Source organism: Mirounga leonina, unplaced genomic scaffold (assembly GCF_011800145.1).
Source record: "Mirounga leonina isolate KUSES-001 unplaced genomic scaffold, KU_Mleo_1.0 Mir_150, whole genome shotgun sequence".
Lineage (NCBI taxonomy): Eukaryota > Metazoa > Chordata > Mammalia > Carnivora > Phocidae > Mirounga > Mirounga leonina.
In genome coordinates this window covers 20903770-20919603 of record NW_023270374.1, presented here as the reverse complement: position 1 = coordinate 20919603, position 15834 = coordinate 20903770, and the positions used below count along the sequence as shown (strand labels likewise).

The 15834-nt window shown below is 43.2% G+C and overlaps 2 protein-coding genes across 3 annotated transcripts in view; one reads left to right on the top strand and one right to left on the bottom strand.

Moving 5' to 3' along the window:
* ATRN (attractin) overlaps positions 1-15834 on the top strand; it is a 156754-nt gene that overhangs the window by 107027 nt on the left and 33893 nt on the right. For both annotated transcript variants that reach the window (XM_035005963.1, XM_035005964.1), the window contains exon 24: positions 1289-1446. In XM_035005963.1, the coding sequence (XP_034861854.1) occupies positions 1289-1446 (158 nt within the window). The remainder of the gene's footprint in view (positions 1-1288; positions 1447-15834) is intronic.
* On the bottom strand, positions 7821-8524 carry LOC118011298 (phosphatidylethanolamine-binding protein 1-like). Its single transcript, XM_035005965.1, has one exon. The coding sequence runs from the start codon at positions 8459-8461 to the stop codon at positions 7892-7894; it is 570 nt and encodes a 189-aa protein (XP_034861856.1). The 5' UTR covers positions 8462-8524; the 3' UTR covers positions 7821-7891.

Below are 15834 nucleotides of genomic sequence, written 5' to 3'. Positions count from 1 at the left end.
ATTCACTTAAGACCATCTGGGCAGAAGATGTACTGAGGAAGTGACAGGCGGGCCTGATGTAGCACTTACAAATGTAGCTCGACAGACCCGACAGACGTGGGTTTGAACTCTGCCCGTTACCAACCGTGCTGAACTGTGCGGTTGGGCTGATTAAGCTTTCTGAGCCGGTTTGCTCGTGGATACAAGGGATGGTAGAAACACCTAGCCGTGCACAGCATAGTGAGACTGAAATGAGACAATAAAAAAGTAGTCCGTAGTGCTTGAAACCCAGCAGTTTCTCACTGGATGGTAACCGTGCTTCCTTATCGATTCTCTTCCAGTATTGATTTTTGGTCAAAACACCACCAGTTAGACTGAAACAAAATTAAGCATTACCTTTGCACATCTTATGTTTATCATCTTTTAAGATTGTGTGGAATTCAGAAAAGGTTCTGAAACTTGCAGTGAGGAGACACTTTTAAGAAAAAAGTCTGAATTGTCAGAACATTGGGAGAAGGGCAACATCTCTGAGCATGTGAATGCTTTTCAATGATTGTCTCAATGAGGACCCAGCAGTCTGGGCTCCAGTCACAGTATTTAATGCAGACATGCTAAAAATCTATTTTACGAATCTTTGTAGACACCAGAATTCCAGGCTGAGGGAGAAAATGGAATGTTGAAGGACTGTTTGGGAATAGCATGAATTTATACCAGATTGGGGGGATTTAAATACAGTTGTAGCTGATAGCAGAAGGGACTGGGTGACTCCTTACCTGCTGCTGTTGAGACATGAGGTCACTGCTAATTAGGAAGTGAGAGGTCGATCAGTGTCCCTGGTTTGGGGATCAGGAGCACTGACAAACAGGTCTAAAAGGGATATGCAAAGCAGTTGGAAGTGCTACGTGCAGAATGAAAGTCCTTGCTTGTTAGTAGGATTCTACTGGTGTCTGTATTTTCACAGCTAGGTGTCGGCTGTTTAAGTGGAGAGGAGCTGCAGAGACTCCTGGCAGAACTATTCTGGTTAAGGGCACAGCCTTGTATATCAGCCTTCCCACTGCAAATCTCAGCTCTGCTTCTTGCTGGCTGTGTGACCTGAACCAAGTTACTTAATTTCTCCAAACCTCAGTTTCCTGATCTGTAAATGAGAATAGTAAGAATTGTTGTTAGAATTAAATGAGCTTGTGCTCTTACAGGCTATTCCTGGAACGTAGTAAGTGTTCAGTAAATGCTAACTGTTGTCATTATTAATGAAGGCAGATTCTGTCCCCCCAAAAAAGACCCTTGTATTTCATTCTTTTCTTCCTGACAGCTGGAACCCAGGCTGGAGAAGAGATGCCTGTTGTTTCAAAAACCAACATTAAGGAGTACAAAGATAGCTTCTCTAATGAGAAGTTTGATTTTCGCAACCACCCAAATATCACTTTCTTCGTTTATGTCAGTAATTTTACCTGGCCCATCAAAATTCAGGTAAGAAGTACTTTTTGGTCTCAACCTGCAGACATAGCGAAATCTTTTCAGTGGAGACTAACTCCACTAATTTGGACCTTGAGGTAAATGAGGTGTACGATACTGCTCGGCCTTCGTGGCATCTATGGCAAAGGAATGCTGAGCCCATGACCACCATAAAGAAGGCTGTGGTAGGGGTGGCTTAAATCACTTAAAGAGAATTACAAGCCCTTTTGAAAGCAAGTTGGCGTGTAACAAGTTTGGCAGTTGCAGCTGGATTCATTTCTTCACTGAGCACTTCCCATGTAAAAGCCTGTAGAGCTTCAGTTCTGGAATGAGTCAGGTGGGTATACATGAACCACACTGATGAGAGCCCGAGTGTGGAAAGTGTCATATGGCAAGATGCTGCAGCTGCTGTCAGAATGTAAAGATAGGATGGAGTGGAGTGAGCAGCCGCGTAAGGTTGCATGCGCGAGCACGGGCACTGTGTGAGTCCTGGCCTCTCCTACACAGATCACGTAGCCTCTCCACATCACAGAGTTTTGTGTATGTGACCTGAAGGCAGGTCACCTGCTGCTGCCGCCGATGTTATCAACTTCCACCCTTTTCTCAGTTCACAGGGGATCCATGGACTCCCTCTTATCTAAGACCCATGGCCTCATTTCTGCTCTTTGTCATCTGCCACTGTGTCCTCCAGGCCTTGCCTGAGTACTTTTCAATTTTACCTTCTCTGTTTTGGGTGAATGTGGAATCCAGGGCAGGGTGGACCTTCAGGGACTGGTGCAGCGTTAGCCATAGAAACATGGTCACGGGCCTGGTCTGAGGCCGTTTGCTGACTCTCAGAAGCAAGTTGTCACTGATCAGTTAGGGGGGGCTTGAAACCGAGTCCTGGTGATTGTGTGTTCATGTCTTGGGACTGTGACTAAAGAAGAATCTTTCCAGAAGAATCTTTTCATTCCTGGAATGTGGGGATAGGCTCTGTGTTGTTTTTTTCTCACCAACTGCTTCCCTTTCTCTTTCTAGCTGGTCCACCCATGTGTTCATCCTCTAGTCTGCTCTTCCCTTTGATCTTACACACATTCTGCTTCCCTCCTCAGCCAGCCTTCTCTAGTGTTGGCTCCCTGTTTGTGCTTCCTCTTACCCACTCATCCAACAGCCTTCCGTGGTGCCTCCTTCCCTCACCACGTCCTGAAACTGTTGTGTCTTAGCAGATGCCAGTCACCAAATTCTCCACTCTCCTCTCCTTCTCAGAGTGATTGGAGTCGCTGTTTTTCTTGCTTTCCTGGTCCTTTCTTTTCCTGATTCTCTGGCCAGACTCTTAAGGGAATCTCCTTCCTTAAACATTGAGGTTGTCTGGGAATCAGGCATTGGTTCTCTTTTGTCTTCATCCCACACAGTTTCTCTGGGTAATTCCATCCCGCTTAAAGGACTTACGGTGTTCTTTCTTTCTTTTTCTTTTTTTTTTTTTTTTAAGATTTTATTTATTTATTTGACAGAGAGAGAGACAGCGAGAGAGGGAACACAAGCAGAGGGAGTGGGAGAGGGAGAAGCAGGCTTCCCGCGGAGCAGGGAGCCCGATGTGGGGCTCGATCCCAGGACCCTGGGATCATGACCTGAGCCGAAGGCAGACGCTTAACGACTGAGCCACCCAGGCGCCCCCGGTGCTCTTTTTGTACGGGTGGTTCTCAGTTCTGTCTCCAGCCCAGCTTCTCCTTGCGCTCCAGACCAGTATTCTCGGTCGCTGCTTAGACATCTCTAACTGGACAATCACAAGCTCCTGCTGTCGGCACGTAGTCGTTCTTGTGACCTTAGCCCCAAACCCCATGCTTCCTTTCTCTGAATGCCACCACCATTCATCTAGTTTTCTTTTGCTGTCCTTGTTGCATTTTTGTATCAAGGTTAAACTAACCTTTAATAATTATAAATTGAGGAGATTTCTTCTCATTTCTGGAAGAGATTATATGAGATTAGAATTATGTGAACCTTGAATACTTACTTAATAGATCTCCCTTGTAAAATCATTAGTATTTTTTATTTGTGGAAGTTTTTTTTAACTGTTGATTCAACTTCTTTAAAAGTTGTAGGATATTTTGGGTTTTCTCTTTCTGTTTCAGTCATTTAAGATAATTTTTTCTAGGCATTAATTTATTTCATTTTTTCAAATGTATTGACACAAAGGTATTCACACTGTTCTTTAATCTTTGCAGCATCTGTGCTTAAGTACTGAATCATATACTTAAAAATGCTTAAAACAGTAAATTTTATCTTAAATATTTTTGACCCAATTATAAAAATCTTTATTTTTTTTAAGATTTTATTTATTTATTTGTCAGAGAGAGAGCACAAGCAGGGGGAGAGGCAGAGGCAGAGGGAGAAGCAGGCTCCCTTGAGCAAGGAGCCTGATGTGGGACTCGATCCCAGGACCCCGGGATCATGACCTGAGCCGAAGGCAGACGCTTAACTGACTGAGCCACCCCGGCATCCCCAATTATTAAAAATTTTAAATAACACAGCAAGATTTTTTTTGAAGATATAAACAAGCTTATTCTAAAATTTATACAAAAAAGCAGAGCTTCTAAAATGGCTGTAACAGGTGTGGAAAAGAGGAATAATGTGGGAGGAATCACTGTACACAATGTTAAGGCTTACTGTTTAGCTACAGTAATCAGGACTTTGTGGTTATTGGTGGAGGGATAGACACAGATCAAGGAATAGAAAAGAACCCTGAAACAGAACCACATAAATGTGTCCAACTGATTTTTGACAAAGGAACAAAGACAATTCAGTGGAAGAAGGATAGCCTTTCAAATAAGTGGTGCTGGAACAATTGGACAACCATCGACAAATAAATGAACTTCGGCCTAATCATCACATCTTACACAAAATCAACTTATTAGGGATCACAGCCTTTTCCTTTTAAAGTGAAATAGCTATTTATTCAGCCTCTTGTCATGCCAAAATGTTTTGTGTATATACCACTATAATGCACGCCCTCTGTAACAGGCAAAATTGTACATCAAATTATATTTCATGTTACCTGATTATATAAAAATATAAAGTAAAAATGATTTATCAGTTCTGTTTAACATTACTAGTAAACAATTCAACAGGAGCGACGAGATACAAATTTTTAGTAAAATATGACACAGGAAGAGCATAATGTAATTCTCACTTGTCATACTTTGTTATGAATATACAAAGACAACTTTTTAAAATATTGTGTTTACTAAGATTTTGGCAGTAGCTTTTTGTAACAAGACATAGCATACCAGACCTGCCACTCAACTTGTTTATGGTAAGTCTCAGCTTCAGTATGAAGCTGTTTAAAAAAAAAAAATCAAAAGCCTGTTTTTTTAAATGATTTTATTTATTTATTTGAGAGAGAGAGCGAGAGAGAGTGCAAGTGCACAAGCAGGGAGGAGGGGTAGAGGGAGAAGCAGACTCCCCGCTGAGCGGGGAGCCTCATGCGGGACTCAGTCCCAGGACCCTGGGATCATGACCTGAGCTGAAGGCAGACGCTTAATGACTGAGCCACCCAGGCACCCCAAAAGCCTTGTGGGGGTTTTGTTTGTTTGTTTGTTTTACATCTTGGCAAGTATGCCATTAAATACAGCAAGGAATAAGGAGTTAATAAAAGCTAAACATTACAACCTAAACCAAATTCCAAACAAAAATAACTATCACTGGTTACATAAAATATTCCTGACTAGTTAAAACCTAACACTATAAAACATGCATTTTAGAATTTTTGGCAATCAATTTCAAAAAGTACCAGTATCTATTTGAAATGATTCCCTTCCAAAGTCAAAGTGTAGTCAAAATTAATTCAAACGTTATAACACTTCCTAATGCTAAAAAACATTCAGCATTACTGAAGTGGAGGTAAATTCCAGAGCCTTTGGGGCTCTGTCATTCTGCAAAGGCCTATTTCTCTGGTTCACTTAAAGTAGCAAATGACAGAGTCCAAGGATGTCCGATGGCAAGAGTGCTGTACCCAGCTCTGCCCTCCCCATGAGGCATGGCTACTGTGTCTGCAGAAGTAGGATGTGTGAGGATAAAAAGCATGCTCTTCTGCTAGCTGAAGAGTTAGCAGCACCCCCGCAAAAGCTCCTTCCCCAGGTAAATAAAAGTATAGAAGGGGAAAAATTAAAATACATTTATCTATAGAGTAAGGATTTTGAAATATCAGTGTGATCCCTATTTCAAAAATGTTATCTAAGACTCTACTTTCAGGGATCATTTCTATAGTTTGTTACAAAAATGTGCTCTAGAGTCACCTGATCATTTCTGATTATACCTTAATGATGTATCCAGATTCAACTTCTGTTAATTTATCATGAGATACTTCTAGTCAGCAATGTTAACTTTATCCCCAAATATCTTTTTTTTTTTTTTAAAGATTTTATTTATTCATTTGAGACACAGAGATACAGAGAGAGAGAGCATGAGCAGGGGAAGAGGCAGACAAAGAGGGAGAAGCAGGCTTCCCGCTGAGCAGGGAGCCCGATGCGGGGCTCGATTCCAGGACCCTGGAATCATGACCTGAGCTGAAGGCAGACACTTAACCATCTGAGCCACCCGGACGCCCCTATCCCCAAATATCTTAACCACTAGCACAACTGCAGTGTAATATCTCCCGGAGTTGTTAAGCACTGGAAGGGAAAAAAATAGATGTTCAAGCAGCAGGCAACAATTATGGCCCTTTCACACAGTGGCATCCACCTGGCTACTGAATAGTCCAGGACTAATTCTAAAAACAGGAACATTCATGCATTTTAGTAATTATGTCCTAATTCTTACAGTTGAAATTTCCTTAGACGTTGCACTTTCTTTATAAAGGAATCCTGATTTTTCTTGTTATGACCAGTCAGGACTTGAACTTGCAGCCATCTTTTTTTCCTTATCCTGTTTTTTATGCTGCTTTTTCTTTTTTGCTTTTTCTTACTGTAATTTTTTCTTTTTTTTTTTTTTTTAAGATTTTATTTATTTGCGAGAGAGAGAATGAGAGACAAGAGAGCATGAGAGGGAGGAGGGTCAGAGGGAGAAGCAGACTTAACCAACTGAGCCACCCAGGCGCCCTTACTGTTACTTTTTCTCATTCTTCACTGCTTTTCTTCTTTTTTGCCCATACCGCCTCAATATAATCTGATTCTGATAAGGACTCCGGTGATAAAGGTTTATCTTCAGGATACATCTTTTTTTTTTAACTGAGTCCTTTCATGTCCTTTTCTTTCTCAGTTGCATCCTTTGACTTCTTTTTTTTTTTTTTAACACTTTTTAAGATTTTTTTTCATCCACACAATGTTTTTCTTTTTATTCAACTATAAGCAAACAGCAGAATTAACACAATAATCCGCAACTCCAGATCGGCTTTTCTATAGACAAGACTTCCACAGACACAGACTTAGGGATTTCTGACAATGGCCTCACGCAGCCCTGCAGCTCATCTAGATGGCTGTGTCTTTTTTTTTTTTTTTAAGATTTTATTTATTTGACAGAGAGATAGCGAGAGCAGGAACGCAAGCAGGGGGAGTGGGAGAGGGAGAAGCAGGCTTCCCGCCGAGCAGGGAGCCCAATGTGGGACTCGATCCCAGGACCCTGGGATCATGACCTGAGCTGAAGGCAGACGCTTAATGGCTGAGCTACCCAGGCGCTCTAGATGGCTGTGTCTTAATTACAAAGCCACTTTCCCTGTTGCTCTTCCCAGTACTGCTCTTCAGAGGAGCTAGAACAAGACACTGATCCCTAGTAATATAGTCCGAGATGTACCACGTTGGGGGTTAGTGCACACGCCAGCCTCTGGCTGTCTTGGTGAGAGACACAGCCGTGAAAACACGACCCAGAAGTGCCCTCATGCACAATTCCAGACTCAGGCTCACAAAGCAGAGGCAATGAATCTTTTTTTTTTTTTTAAACCTCCCTTAAAGATTCTTTGACGCTCTGCTCTATTACTATAGACCTGGTCTTTTTACCTGAATTTTTATTTCTTTAAATTCTGGTTTGCTATACTTATATTAAGAATTGATGACCCCGGGCGCCTGAGTGGCTCAGTTGGTTAAGTGACTGCCTTCGGCTCAGGTCATGATCCTGGAGTCCCGGGATTGAGTCCCACACCAGGCTCCCTGCTCGGCGGGGAGTCTGCTTCTTCCTCTGACCCTCCCCCTCCATGCTCTCTCTCTCTCATTCTCTCTCTCTCTCTCAAATAAATAAATAAAATATTAAAAAAAAAAAAAAAGAATTGATGACCCCAACACAGTACCAAAATATCCCCCAAAATAGCATTCAGATGTGATCAAAACATAAACGGGGGTGTGACCCTCTAGAATTATAAAGGACAGGCAGAAGGAAAAGTCACTCTAAACCATTATCTGATTGCTCAGGCCTCACCTGAGAAATCTACATGCATCACTGAACTGGAGAACACTGGTTGAGACTTCCAGGACGGTTTCTGTCTCCTAGCATTCCCCTACTTCCCAGACAGCTGCTCATAGAGTTTGGGCACATAGTCATCCCATTCCGCCTGGTAACACGTACCAGCCACCGGTGGCCCAAGCTCGTACTTCTTGTGGAAAGATGCCACTTTGCATTTGCCCCAGGGGTCTCCAGATCGGTTGCTGAAGATGGGCTCGTCACACTTCAGTGGCCCATTCTGTTCATAAACCAGCCAGACATAGTGGTGAAGGCCTGTGTCAGATCTATCTGGAGGCCCAGAGCTGACATAATTGGAGAGGACTCTGCCACTGCTGATGTCGTTGCCCTTCATGTTGACCACCAGAAAATGGTGCCATTCCCTGTATTTGGGGTCCTTCCTGCTGGGAGCATCCAGATCTGTCAGGACCAAGGTGTAGAGTTTACCTGGAACGAGGCCATCCCACACAATACTGGCAGGCCGGTTCTTAATTTGGGTGGGTGTCAGCACTTTGACCAGCTTGTCAACCTCTGTCCTGATGTATTTGACCTGCAGCGCATGCTGCAGCCGCTCGTCCACTTCCTGCAGGTTCAAAGGCCCGGACCACTTGCTGAGGTCCACCGGCATTGTGGAGCCGAGCTGGGCAGACAACGGGGAAGAGTCTCTGCAGCCTGGGAACAGTCCTGCAGCACCGACCCCCAGCAGTCTGCAAACTGGCCACAGTTTTGAAGATTTTATTTATTTATTTTCTATCATGGAGTAACACTCAGCAGTAAGAAGAAACAAACTATTGATACAATAATTTGGATGAATCCCAAGAAAATTTTGCTGAGTTGGGGGCAGGGATCTTAGAAATTTACATACTGTATGATTCCATTTCTATAACATTTAAAAGTTAAAACTTTTGACCAAAAATACAGATATATCTACTGAAGTTTCAACTTTTTCTGATTTTTCCTGATTGACCTCAAGAACCTCTTTTAAAAACAGTCATCTGGGGGCGCCTCAGTGGCTAAGTCGGTTAAGTGTCTCTTAATCTCGGTTCAGGTATTGATGTCAGGGTGATGAGTTCAGGCCCTGTGTTTAAAAATAAACAAATAAATAAATACATTCACCTGATTGGGTCAGGCCCACCCACACTCAAGGGGAGGGATTATAGAGCGTACACAACACCAAGGTAAAGGGAGTATTAGGTGCCAACCAGGGATTTAGGTTGTTTGACCCCATAAAGGTTGAACTCTAGGCTCCAGTCAGACAATTTCAATTTGGTAACATCTAACACTATCCAATTTCATAAAATACTTGATTTGAGGTCTAGTAAATATTATTTCTTGGCTTGTTTTAAGTTGAGATTATTTTCATACTGACATACCTTATTATTTCTGAATCTGAACTTCAGACTTTGTTGTGTATAGCTGAAAAATGATTAACATTTTTAAGATTCTTAGTGAAAATCTTAACTTATACTGCTGACACTTTTCCCATTTGAAAAGAGGGCTCTGTGCCTATAAACAGGCTCTTATGCTGGAGATAGTCGTGCTGTTGCCAATGCTGAGTTCTAGTTTTTTTCCTCCCAATACTCTGTTGCTCCACCCTCTGAAAGCCACTGAAATGGTTTTAGAGCATTTCCTTCTAGAGGGATCTCTTCCCCACACTTACTTTTTTAAAGTACTAATTTTAAGTTTAAGAGTCAAAGAGATGTTGATTTGCTGCTTGATTTTCGGGGGCTCTTTACCCGGGCTAGATCACTTACTTGAATAAGATCCACTTAAGAAAGCTGTATTCAGGAGCACTTTCGAAAATAAACTATGGCATGCTCACCACTTAGCTTGCCAAGCTCTCCTTGAACAAGCAGGTAAGTTCTGTTTGAACTGTGTCTTTTTGCTCTTTGGTACAACTAACTGTAGTATTTGCAGGCAGCGTGACTAGATCTGTGACATTGTGTGTTCTCGGTGTCTTCACATGACACCGGATCTCTGTACTTGGGACCGTATGTGGGGGTGTGCCTGTGGAGGGCTGAGCTTGCGTCTTCCTGGGCACATGAAGTGGTATGCTCAACAGAGGGGGCTTTGCCTTTCTGTACTGCTCTTAATCTCAGAGCCTGAGCTTTCCTAGATGCAGTTCGCTCTTAAACACACCCATGCACACTTAGAGACTATCCAGATTCAGTATAAATGTAGAGACTCATTGAAGGGAGAGAATAGAGTGCAGCGTAGGCCATTTGGTTAAATTTTAGTATGGCTTTCAGTGCAGGCAAAAGCCTTTTTGTCTCTGACTCTCATTTTTTAAAGCAAAATAACTGAGGAAATCTAGTTCTCTACTCAGAATTCATGTAAACCTTGGTGCTTTAAAAATGGTAACGTTAAACTCAAGTTCCTTCACTCTGAACCAATCCCAGGATTCTTTTCCATAATTAGGAACAGATCAAAACCTATAACTGCTAACTGAGGGAATTTGAAACCCAACTATAAAAATCTTTGTAGATGCAGTTTAAAATAAAAAAAAAAAACAACCACCCAGATTGAGAAGGCCTTGTGTGCAGGAGGGTGATGGGTGTGTTGGGGCCGGTTGTGTCTGTTTTCTGGGGAGTTGCTCCTGTGGGTGAGTGCCCCTCCCTCAGCCTTTGCTTTCTTTTTTTTTTTTAAGATTTTATTTGTTTATTTGAGAGAGAGAGAATGAGAGAGAACACATGAGAGGGGATAGGGTCAGAGGGCAAAGCAGACTCCCCGCCGAGCAGGGAGCCCGATGCGGGACTCGATCCAGGGACTCCAGGATCATGACCTGAGCCGAAGGCAGTCGCTTAACCAACTGAGCCACCCAGGCGCCCAGCCTTTGCTTTCTGAAAGCGATCCTGAGTGTCCTTGCCAGTAAGCAAGGACTCAGCTAGCATAGCTATGCCCATGGTTTGGGAGGGTAGGTATTCAAGATAGAGAATGGACAGGCAGACGTTTTGTGTGAGGTGGGGAGGTGGGCAGTGAAGCTGGGGTTTTGGCTTGTTACTGGCTCTGCAACAGAGGTTGTTATTGTGATGTGGAACTAATATTAAAGCCCTCTCCACGCTGGGTGTTTCATCTGCTGGTTTATGTAAGAGGCTAGTGTTCACAAGCGAAGGCAACACAGAATTTGTATTGAGAACTGAGCATTCATTTAGACTTTAGAGTTATGTTTATGGGTGCTAACAGGATTGCTGTCCTAAGCAAAGGATGTATGAAACTTTTATTGACTCATATACTTGTTTTGGTAGCCGTGTTATTGAGATATAATTCACATACCATACAATTCACCCATTTAAAGCACACAATTTAGTAGTTTTTAGTATATTCACAGAGTCGTATAGCCGTGACCACAATCAATTTTAGAGTATTTTCATCACCCCAAAAAGAAATCCTGTACTCATTAGCAGTCACTGCCCGTTCCTTCTTCTCCCTAGACCCTGGCAACCACCAGTTTACTTTCTATCACTATAGATTTGCTTATTTTGGCATTTCATATTAATTGTATTACATAACATATGGTCCTTTATGACTGGCTTCTTTCACTTAGCGTAATGTTTTCAAGATTCATCCATATTTAGTATGTTTGAGTTCTTAACTCCTCTTAAGGATCGAATGATATTTTATTGTCTGGATATGCCACCTTTTGTTTATCCATTCATCTGTTGATGGATACTTGGGTTGTTTTCACTCTTTGGCTATTACGAATAATGTCAGGTACACTTTTAATGTTTATATTTCTTATATAATAATGGTGATGATGTATGTACATACCTCCTGGTGTTAGGTATCTGTGCCATAAGAATTTTAAAGAATTATAAAGCTATGAAATACATTTAGAACTGAACTACTCAAAGTATAAATCTTTCTTTCTTTATTTCAAAGTGGCATTTAAGGTTCTTATACTACCTTGTGGTTTTCATTAGGATCATTATTTATTACTCCTTCTTCTTGAAAGCCTCTTCTCTTCCCCTTTTCACCCATGGCTTTGGCTGTTTCTTCTTAGTTCTTCAGTATCATTGCTCCCTTGAATTTCCTCTGGACCCTTTCTCCCTGGACAGTCTCATCCACACCATCGGTGAATACCACCTATGGCTGGGAAGTAAATCTCCATCTCTAGCAGATCTCTCTCCCAGGAGGCTTCCTTTAACATCTTCCTTTAACATCTGCTCACTCAGCCGACTTTGTGGCCCAAAGCAGCAGCCTTGAATGGACAGGAGGAGCTGTGCGATGCTGGGTGGCAGGCTGTGCCCCCGTGCTCCTGGGAGCCCTGGGAGGAGAGGGGAGTGTCCCGTGCCGCCTGAGTCTGAGGATGGGCAGTACCAGAGCTGAGTCTCAGGAGCGTGAGGTGGGGGAGTAGGGGTATTTGGGGTGGGGAAAGGGCATACCCAATCACCTTCAAGAACTACCGGGAGTTTCACAGACGTGAAGTGGCAGTGCTATGAGCAAGGTGCTGGAGAACTAAGCGAAAGCTGTCGGGAAGAGACTGGAGGTTTCGGCTGAGGGCTTAGAACTATAGCCTGAAAACCACTGGGAGTCGTTGAAATGTTGTAAGCCAAGAAGCGACTGAAGATCGGTGTTTTCAGAAAAGACCCCTCTGGCAGCAGTTGGGAGGATGGATTGGAAGGAGCTGGACCTGAGTTTGGGAGTTCAGGTAGAATTCTTGTTTAGAAACCCAGGGGAGGGGTCCATCAAGTGACCCTCAGGTGTATCCCATAGCAACTTTCTTTTCTCATCTGTGCCTCCACAGCTCTAGGCTCATCTGGCTTTTCACTCTACAGAGATTTTCCTTAAGGGCAAGGACAATGTCTTGCACTTCTGTGTCCTCAGTGACAGCATAGTGTTGATCAGTGGTAGACATGTCACAGATGTGTACTAGACGGATGTGTAGTTGTAGGTATGGGAGCTTTTGGGTTGGTATCAGAACTTTGTTCTTTCTTTGTTGCAACTTTTGCACCTTTTCTAAAAGGTACTGACAACTTTTTCTGATATTATCAGAATGATTGCCGACCAGGGCTAAGGTGCTAGCTGGGGTTGGAGACCAAGAATTTGTCATCCCAGTCTGCACAGTCTGGTGTTAGGGGATTGAATTGTTCTAGCATGTTGTCAGAAGAGTTGAGAGGTAGAAGAAAAGAAAGGGATGAGGACACAAACATCCTAATTTTACAAAGAGGGTAGTTAAGAGGTACTATATATATTGAAATATTTAAGAATGAAATGATAGGAGACCTGGGATTTGCTTCAAAATAATACGATTTTGGGGAAAGTGGGTAGCGTATGCATGAAACAAGACTGGCCTTGAGCTGGTAATTACTACACGTGGGTGATGAGCACATTGGGTTCATAATATTCTCTCTACTTTTTAAGAAGTTTTAAATTCTGTAATAAAAAATTGGAAAAAAGATAATACAGGTGATGGAAAAAAGATAATAAAGGTCCACCTTATTATTTAACCTCCTGAAGGTAGCCTCAGCTGGGCCTGCAGCCTAAGCTAGCTGAGACCTTAGCACATCTAGGCCAGCTGGGATGTATCTTGGAACTGACCTTCTCTTTTTACTTTGCAGGAAGTGCACAGCATTTTACTAAGGTTTTACCAGTTATTGACTGCTGTTGGGCAGTCTCTAGAACAGTCAGGAGTCAGGGACAAAACCCTCTGTCTAACACGCCTCACCCTGGTGAAATGGCGAAGGGAGCTTCCCTGGGAGCCACTGACTTCACCTCCAAGCAGGGGTGCATTAGAGGCCTGAGGGCTCCTCCCCGCGGGCTGTGAGGCCTGGGACGCTGCCTTGCAGCGGGCCACACTGCATTATCTCCTGCACCTACAGCTGCCTATGGGTAACAGGCACATCCTTTCCCTGTGTCCAAGGGTGTTCTGTCCATTCCCGTCTCTGTTAGCATCCTTCCAGCACCATCACCCTCAGAATAATGACACCAAAACTGACAGAGGCACTAAAAACAATGATGTAACTAGACTGGAAAGGGCAAGTGGGGATGGTGGCCTCAGTCACCTTCCATTATAGTAGGAAGTCAGTAAGTGATGCCTAAAATGGTTAAGTCAAGAAATAGCAAATTTTTTAAAAAACTTATTAGTGATTAAAAGGTAACCCCCGAAGAACTGAAAAGAAACCTAAATAAAGGTGGGGGCCAAAGAGAAAAACCTTAAGGAGAGGACGTAGGGAGCAGGAACCATTGCTTTGCATGATTAGCTATTTGGCCCTTGTAGGTATTTCAACCAAGTATATGTAGTTCTTAATGATTTTTAAATTATTAATGATCATGATAAGGTGGAATAGGAGTTCTAGAGAGTGGTGGAAGCAATGGCTGGAAGGATACGTAGGGAAGTGAGTACAGAGCAGTATTGAGCTGGGAGGTTAGGCGTGCACAGATGGTGAGTGTTAGCTTGCACGTCAGGAATGAGTGGTTCAGTGGAATTAACTCTGACCAGAGCCTGGGTATACAGTTTCTGTGCCAGCACAAACCAGCATTAGGTGGGTAGTGTGTGAGGCCAGTTGATGGGCACCGGGATCAAGTCCAGGGCCCGTGGTCTCAGCAGAGTTCCATATAGAACTTTGGTTTGTTTTTGTTTTGTTTTAAAGAAAAGTATTTTGGTTTGTTTTTTGTTTGTTTTAGTGTTCCTTTATTCTTTATTCTTTTTTGAAAAATTCCAATATAGTTAACATACAGCATTAATATTAGTTTCAGGTGTACAATATTGTGATTCAGCAATTCCATACATCACCCTGTGCTCATCACAACAGGTACACTCCCTAATCCCCGTCACCTCTGTCCTCCAACCCCCCGCCCCCCTCCCCTCTGGTAACCATCAGTTCTCTATGTTAAGAATCTGTTTTTTGGTTTGTCTCTTTTTTTTCTTTGTTTTGTTTTTTAAATTCCACAATAAGTGAAATCATATGGTATTTGTCTTTCTCTGACTGACTTATTTCACTTGGCATCATACCTTCTAGATCCATCCATGTGGTTGCAAATGGCAAAATTTCCTACAAGAAAGGTTTTTTGTGTCACAGCAAAACTCAAGGAGGCAGTGGCAGTAGGCCCAGGTTAGAATGGTCATAGAGTCTTCTGTCTTTGACACAGCTGAGGCCTGAGTGGGGAGCTGTCTGTAGACAGGCCTGAGCTCTTATGGGAGGATCTGTTCTTTCCTGGCTTCCAGCCTTGCAGTTCCAGAACTATGCGGCAAGGTTGGCATGGTGAAGCCAGGAGCCCAGATGGCAGCCAAGGCCACTTTGGCCCTCTCAGGTCCTGAAGTGAGATCTTCAGCGTCTGCAGAGCATCTTCTCTTGGGGAGAGTCGAAGAGCAGAGGGGCCCTGGTCTTGACCGGCTCCCAGACCGGGCAGAGTTGAGCCCTGGTGAAGCTGTTGGCCTCAGGAGCCATGGGAGCCCCCGACAAGGATTCTGCCAGGTACACACAGACCTTGGGTTTTCTCAGAGCCTGACAGGTGCTGCCACGAGCTGGCCATCTCTACTTCTCAGGGGGGCCAGCTGTCCTTTCCCATCCTCTGCCTGTCTTGTGTGTTCGTAACAGTGAAGATTGTTCTTGGTGGAGAAGCTAAATGCAAACTAGAGGTCCCTCTCTCTCTTTTCAAACCTTCTGTATTAAAGTGGTCGTTCCCTATCAGTTCAGTATCATTTATCCATTTGTTCACTTGTTTCCGAATACCTATTTCGTGGATTACACAAATGTTAGAAATGTTAGAAATGCAGTGTTAGAAATACAGATGTTAGAAAAAGAATTTGTTCTGTGGTAGTTGAATATAAGAAATGTGTCACTTTTTTTGTTTGTTTTAGAGCACCCTCCCTACCATAGATGATAAGAAACTCATTCCCAGAGAGCCCCATCCCCTTCTCTCAGGAAGTATAGAAACCTCAGGGCTTACTGGAGCCCAGAGATCTAGGGAGAGCCTCTGATTTGCCTTCACTAGTCAGTCCTGCTCCAGGTACCCTGACTTACAGCCATCAGGTTTGTTTCAAGGCAGCTGCCCTCATTC